The following is a 7,241-nucleotide window of genomic DNA, read 5'->3' as shown; positions in this document are numbered from 1 at the left end:
AAGAAGGATTTGTAGTGGGCTGGGACCAATTATGGGCTGTTACCGCACAAAACGTTAGGCCTATCAGCCCAATCCACTTGGTTTGATGTAACGGGCTAATTATGGAATGTGGCTTGGATGGGCCTTGTCACCAATACGCACATATTGCTAACCATTACTACGTGGATCTATATCTTATCTTGATATGTTATACTAATGCATAATGAGAACCCACACCACATCCATCGAACATTCCACCATATGGCAAAAAAGGTTATACCCCTTGTTGTGGTTCAAATCTGGCCCGAGGGTGACCACGCCGGAGGAGTCAAGGGAGCTGCCAATGAGTGGAAGAAGAGGACAAGTGCCACCTCCCGCGTGGCGGCGGACCTGCACAAAGCCTCACTGGTGGGGTTCCGGTGAGAGCCCTCCGATGCTCAAGTTAGAGAAGGATATATTTGGTCCAGCCAATAAGTCCTCTAGGTGTTACCTGACGGGGCTATTTATAGTTCCTATAGGGGCGTCCAGGTGGCGGAGGTATGGCCTGTCCCATCATAAGTGGGGATGGCGCGCAGCCAAAGCTTGCTTGTGTGACACGGTGCCGCCCGTCCTTGTAAGTAGTAAGGCGTTGACAGTCGTAGCAGGATATGGCTCCTGGTTGATATGTCGTGGCGTGGCCAGCAAGCAAAGCATGGTGCGGTGAGGCTGCTGCAGGAAATGGCCGCAGCATGTGGACGACGATGTCGGCTCGGCCTTCTGAGGTCGACTCGGCCTGAGCTCGGCCTTCTGGAGTTCGGCCTTCTGAGGTTGGCCTCCTGAGCTCGGCTTTTTGGGGTTGGCTTCCTGAGCTCGGCTCGACCAAAATTGGGTGACTTATGGCAAAAAATAGGATGATCCATTTTGCGCCCCATCACCCCTGATACAAATGAAATGTTCATGGCTGCAACTTAGTGTTTCAAGTTGGAACGTGGAAATAAGCACTTGGAAGATCAGAAGCCATAACCAGCGAAAGAATCCGCCATAGCTTTACTTTTAAGACCTCCGTCATATCTTTAAGACCTGGGAGAGCAGAATTCCAGAAATGCAGTATAACAGCCATTGAAACAGAGTAGCAGCTATGTTCCAGCCATCATTACATGACTTCATATGCAATGGGGAAAAGGAGACCACAGGGGAAGAGAAAGGTACAAAAGCCGGAGTCCTTATCCCAGCAATCACATAAACCACAAAAACAACCATTTAATACTGCTTTGTGTTTATTGTTTTGAGTGCCGGAGGACCTGAGGCACAAATGGTATTTAATTATTTTTTCCTCAGCCGTTCCAGAATAATAAGGCAGATAAAAATTTGTGGCATGCTTGCAAATATTTAAGCTGCATACAAGCCAAATAATTGCTTATGTTTTATAAACCAAGACCCTGTGTCAAATCCTCGCACAGTGTATAGGCTTTAGCAGAGCATATTTTGGTCTCCAGATGAACTGAATCAATTTGACTTAAATTGTATAGATAGTGTTTAACAATAGCAGCGAAGTTTTTTTTTGTTTCCCTCAACAAGCCTCACCTTATGTGAAACTCAATTTTCTGATGATGATATATAATTATAGAGTACAGATAAACACTTCATACAGGGATGAAGCCAGCTGAACAACCAACCCTCCCGATTGGAGAGGCAAAAAGATGAGAATGATGAATGATTGCCAAAGAATATGGTACAAGTCTTCCTTCTGACACCCCCCTTAGCAAGTCCACGAGACTGACCTCTTTATCACGGGCCTTATCGCCTTGTCCTCTTCAAGAGAGATCATTCCAAGATTAGAGGGATCCTCGAGCATCATCTTGGCCACCAAATAGCCTGCAATTGACCATGTCTGAAACTTCCTTGCCTGTTTGCCGATGTACCGGCCAAGCTTCCCATCATAATATTCCGGCCAGCCATCTTTCAGTAGCCGGGTCTCCGCGAGCTCAATTACTCGTCTGGCAATTTGTGGTCGGCCCGTCTTGATAGAGGCTGCAGTGAGCAGCCACAGAAGAACTGAAAATAAAAAATAAAGAAGTACAAGAGGATTGTCATTAACATACTGCAGATATCTTAAGATCTTGGACATAGAAGAGGATACAGTTAATGCTGAATTATTGACTTCGAAGCAGTTTGAGCTGAATTACTGACTCCAAAGCAGCTCTAACAAAACAATTTAGAGTCATGAAGTAATCCAAAAAGATTAAGATGCAAAAGACTTCGAGAATTTAAGGTATTGCATCATGGTATAACTTTTTCTTGATACAGGAATAGCAAAATCTTCAAGCACTAAATTCCATGGCCATTTGCCCTGTAATCTGCATCAACTTGGTAAATGGTAGTGGGACTAGTCTGGGGTGCACGGCTGTGCAAATTTAATTTGATGCAATTCTTAATAGCAACAAGGATATCAATATCTGCCCACTTTTACAGGAAGAATATAGCATATGAAATCGATACACCAAATCTAGCAAGTATGGGCCTTCAAATCAAATTTCAAATATCGTGAATAAGTCATATGGTTTGTTGATTTTCATGGATGAGAAGGGAGTAAATTTTCAAAGAGAATGGATTTTTTGATGAATTGTTCTGAATAAAACTTCAGCAGTGATATAAATGTTATAGATGATCGCTAATGAGAGGGCATCTTGATGCATTTAGTCTAGCATGAAATTTTGCTAGAGATAACCATAGTTTTCTAACTGTTTTATGTTAGCATAATTTTAGAAATCACGTAGCAACCTACATCGCTTAAAATATTATTATAGCAGGCAAACGAATTCTTGTAGAAAAGAAATGCAAGGCTATCCATATTCCATATCTATTTTCTTCAGGAATAATGACGTAGTTATTTGAGGAAACCATTGCACTAACCTGGCCAAGATCCTCCATTATGATAACTCCATCTAGTATTTTTTGGATCGCAACCTGTCACAATCCTCCATTCATGGCTTTCGATGGCAGGATAACATATCTTTAGGGGCATTTCACCGACCAGCTCTTCCCAGCGCTCTTCAATTAGATCCATTATGGCCACAGATTGCTCTGGAGTTGCAAGACTAGATAGTATGGCAACACAATTACCTACAGCAAACCATCGAAAGTCCATCCTTGCAGGACTGACATTTCCTATAAAGTAACCACCGCGCATAGGCATAAAATCAAAAACCCACTCTGGGATAGAATCAGGAATAACATTAAATTTATTAACTGCTGTGTGAGAGTATTCCTCTGTTTTGTAGCGATATATATCATTTAGCTGTTGAAAGTCAAGCCAAAAGTAACTTCGCATGTGATAACTCAGAGCATGCAAGCGTCTCGCTATCCGTTCCATAAATTCTTTCCCTTGTGCATCAGATTTAAGCATTGATAATGCACATCTTAGTGACATAAAGAAAAGAGCCTGGATTTCAATAGGATAGCCATAAATGCCCTGCAAATTGGTTGAGACCATAGAAACAGATAAGTATGGATAGAGGAGTAAGTATAATTTTAAGTCAGCATAAACACATCAGCAGATACATCAATCAACAGAAGAAGGGATGCAGGATATGAAGTGGAACAGAATATACAAGGTGATGATACTTGGAGCAGAATGGAGTAAGTTGGTCCGGTATGATTTCAATTTACACTATTGTTATTGGAATATCCTGCAAAATTCTTCAATCCTCCAGCAAGTATCTATTGATTGATGGTAATTTACAAGAGCAGATTGGGGTGAATATATGTAGAGTATTTTACCATTCCCAGAGTTACTATTTGAGCAGCATACTGTGAGGTTGTTTTCACCTCACGACGAGCAGTAGTTATATCCTCAATGTTGACAGAAGTGATCTTTGCAACTCATGCAAATCTGTGCATAGATATTGCCCGCACACTATTCAGGGGCTAGTAGGCAGCAGTGAGCAATCTATGCTACCATGATAAAGCAACCAAGCTGTACTAAAGGGAGGAGGTTGGGGCGTGAGCAACCGTTGTACCAAAAAAAAAAAAAAGGAGGAGGTGAGACTTTTCCTAGGCTCACTTTATGCTTTGTTGACTGAATGTGCTAGACCTTTGCAACCAAAAGGATAGTTTCCTTTCTTACAATTTAGTATCTAGATTGCAAGAAGTGACTCGGCTATTAGCAGTTCACATTGGAAAGCTCTCAAATTTTCACTGACCATATTTTAATCATTAAGCCTTTGGTATTGATGGGATAAGAATGGGGTGAAAGGATTAATAATTGAGAAATGAAATGTGGGCAAAGAGAAGCAAGCAATAAAATGGAGCTGGAAACAGATCATGCAGATAGACAGAAACTTCAAAATAGGTAGCAATGGCTTGTCATGCAGTATTTTATATTTGGTTCTGTGATCCATCTCCCCTTTCCTCGACGGTGCCTAATTATCAACTATATTGGAGTGGCATTGGAAGGACATATGTGAGGATGCTTCATCAAAGATGAATAGCTATGTTCCATAAAAAAGAGTACCATTTCTGTTTGATATAATCAAGTGAGATGCCAGATACTGGCATTTTTTTCCCTTTTTTCAACTTTCCAAATCTGATAGCAAGTCACTTGGGATGACTTAATAGAAATTGCTGCGACAAGTTAACCAGACAGAAAAGTGAGTTAAACAGCCTGCAAGTCCATCACCTCCAGTCTTTGGCATAAAATATCTAAAAAGAAGACAACTGCCATAGATAAACAATAGCCTAATGAAAGAAGAAAACAGCAATTAAATGTGACGACTAAAACAAACACATGGCCATTGATTGAAAGAATTGGATAATGTGCCACTTATGATATACATTGCAAAAAAAGGTATAGACTATAACTATGGTGAATAATAGTTGAATAGGAGCCAAAGTGAAGGTCATACTTCAGACATCCAATATGCTGTAATTATGAAACTGTTTTTAATGAAATAGCTTCAACTAAACCTGTCAAATATTTATTTAAAACAATGAAACCAGACTAATTGAGAAGCATATTCATCTGCACATGCATATGATCTTACCATTCTACGATCTATCATCGAGCATCCATCTGCACAAAGCAAGGTTGGAAACGTGTCAAAACCCTCTGACAGACATAAAGATAATATAAGCCTCATGCCCTTTTGGCATTCAGGTGTTTCTGCCAGAGATAAATCCCCTGTAGACTTTGTATATGCACGGAGAAGAATTATCCACCAAAAGCCAGAGTCAACAGGTGCAACCCTTCCAATAGCACTCTCCCCAAAATCTGCAATTATAGTATCTTTTTTCCTACGAGGGTCATGGAGCACCTTGAAGCTTGCTGGCATGGCTCCTTCACCGAGCTTAAAACGATCAATCTTCTTTTCCCCTGATTGAAGTTGGAGTGTTTTCAAAAGGAAGTTTTTAACTATCTCCGGCTCACCATTCATCAGGAAAGCCAGAGCACTTGGTACAAAATCACGGACAAAAACCTGCATAAGAAGAAAATGAAACAAAAAGCATGTTTCCATGATTTTCGTTAATGAATAATTTCAAAGCAACAGCCTTAGCATCAATTCTTATAATTATTCACCCAATAAATAGATCAAGTGCATCAACATATAGAAAACCTTCAATCTACAAATCAGCAGAAGCCCCAATATAAGAGAGATTTAAAAGGTTCCCGCATACAGATTGACTGTTTCGAAAAGTGGATGCCAGCCCACAAAGTTAAAAGTTGCATATATGAACGTGGACATCTTATTTTGTGATAAGTCCACAAATTACAAATCAAAAAGCTAACAACCAAAAACCAGAATATGATTTAGAGTTACAAAAAGAACAATGAACGCATTTGCAAGTATACAGCAACATCACATAAAGATTTTTTATTTTTAACGCCTTACGCAAGAGATCATTTACAGTTCCACACTTTCTGAACAGATACATTTTGAAATATGGATTAGTCTACATGTAATGGCTCGGGCAATCTGCCATATACCTGATCGTAATTAAGCACCTCCTCCGAGGAGTGATCAATAGCGGCGATCGTCCCCACCGGCTGCCCCCTGAAGAACACCAGCGACTTCCGGAGACTCTCCCATGCCTCGAAAACAATTGGATGTGGATCAAACACATTCTTAGATGACGAGGCCGGCGTATCAAGTACTGACCGCGTCGCCATGGGGGATAACATGCTCTCATAGCTCTCGGTATGCCTGAAGTTCCCGGAAATCGAGAGCTCACTTAGCGACCTGTCATCAAACGACCTCTTCCTCTCAATGTTCAGCCTCGGCTGCTTGTCAAGCATCCGTGATAGGTCGAAGTCGTCGGTATCGGCGACCGAGCAACGCGACTCCACCCTCCGGAGACTCTCCATGCCTCCCACAATCGCTCTCGTAAGCAACAGCTACGATCCACCAACGCCTTATGGTCTGCATCAGACGACCACGTTAACCACCACAAGGGGGAAAAAATATCGAAAGAAGCCTCGTAAATGCGCACTGGAAACACGCGTTAATCTACGGATATCTCGAAAAGGATCTGCATTTCGCTATCGAGAAACTGCGAGCTAGAGATTCGAAAGGAATACCGCGGAAAGAACAAGAATCCGTAAATCCCAGCCCATGATCCAGCTAAAAAACAACGAAAGATGAGAATTTTTTTCATACATATCCAGCTAAAAACAAAATATCAAGCCCCAGACTCGTCTATTTCGAGATAATAATCTCCAAAACAATCGAAAAACGCAAGGAGACGTGAATTCATATAAAAAATCCAAAAAAAAACGCGAAGATAAAGAGGGGGGGGGGGGGGCGAGAGAGAGAGAGATCTGAGAACGAACCAAATAGATCTGGAACAGATGAGAGGAGCTCTTCCAGAGAACTCTCAGCGGCGAACCTCGAGGGAGAGAGGGAGATAGAAGGAGGACAATGGGGACAGGGGGAGAGAAGGAGAGGAGAAAAAAAAGACGCCATGGAAGCGGAAGGAGGTATTTATAAAGCGGAGGGAGGGAGGGAGGGAGGAAGGCAGTGCGAACCGGTCTCATCTCCCTTCCCATCCATTGCCTCTCTCTTTCCATCCGTTGCCTCCTTTTCGGGCAAGAGCCGTGACCGGCTGAGCCGGTAAGAGCACATTGGTGAACCAGTCAATGCTGACGTGGACGGCAGAACACCATCCGGTCTGCAGCTGGATTTCCCGCCGCCTCGGCATGGTGTCGCGGTTCCCCTCCACCTCGGTAATCGTCGACATAAGTTTATTTATTTTTAGAAAATAATCACTTAAGAAAGATAATTAATTAT

At 42.0% G+C, this 7,241-nt stretch overlaps 1 protein-coding gene across 1 annotated transcript; it reads right to left on the bottom strand.

The window, feature by feature from the left end:
• Nucleotides 1-1,455: 1,455 nt before the first annotated feature.
• Nucleotides 1,456-7,010, bottom strand: LOC103701289 (putative alkaline/neutral invertase D). Its single transcript, XM_008783300.6, has 5 exons — nt 6,785-7,010; nt 5,942-6,374; nt 5,001-5,432; nt 2,872-3,430; nt 1,456-2,013 (listed from the first exon to the last, which is right to left on the bottom strand). Exons 2-5 carry the CDS (start codon nt 6,317-6,319, stop codon nt 1,718-1,720), a joined length of 1,665 nt encoding a protein of 554 aa, XP_008781522.1. The 5' UTR covers nt 6,320-6,374; nt 6,785-7,010; the 3' UTR covers nt 1,456-1,717.
• Nucleotides 7,011-7,241: the final 231 nt, after the last annotated feature.

Source organism: Phoenix dactylifera, chromosome 4 (assembly GCF_051530095.1).
Source record: "Phoenix dactylifera cultivar Ajwa chromosome 4, Ajwa_hap1_PhDact_Kaust_v1.1, whole genome shotgun sequence".
Lineage (NCBI taxonomy): Eukaryota > Viridiplantae > Streptophyta > Magnoliopsida > Arecales > Arecaceae > Phoenix > Phoenix dactylifera.
Note: the sequence above shows the minus strand (reverse complement) of the source record. Positions and strands in the feature narration are given on the sequence as shown.

Excerpts from the sequence above, each read along its gene's own strand:
- LOC103701289 (XM_008783300.6), bottom strand. The coding sequence starts at position 6,319 with ATGGAGAGTCTCCGGAGGGTGGAGTCGCGTTGCTCGGTCGCCGATACC. Across the intron at positions 3,431-5,000 it reads CGATGATAGATCGTAGAATG|GGCATTTATGGCTATCCTAT; the intron begins GTAAGATCATAT and ends ACCAATTTGCAG. Across the intron at positions 2,014-2,871 it reads TAATGGAGGATCTTGGCCAG|TTCTTCTGTGGCTGCTCACT; the intron begins GTTAGTGCAATG and ends TTTTATTTTCAG.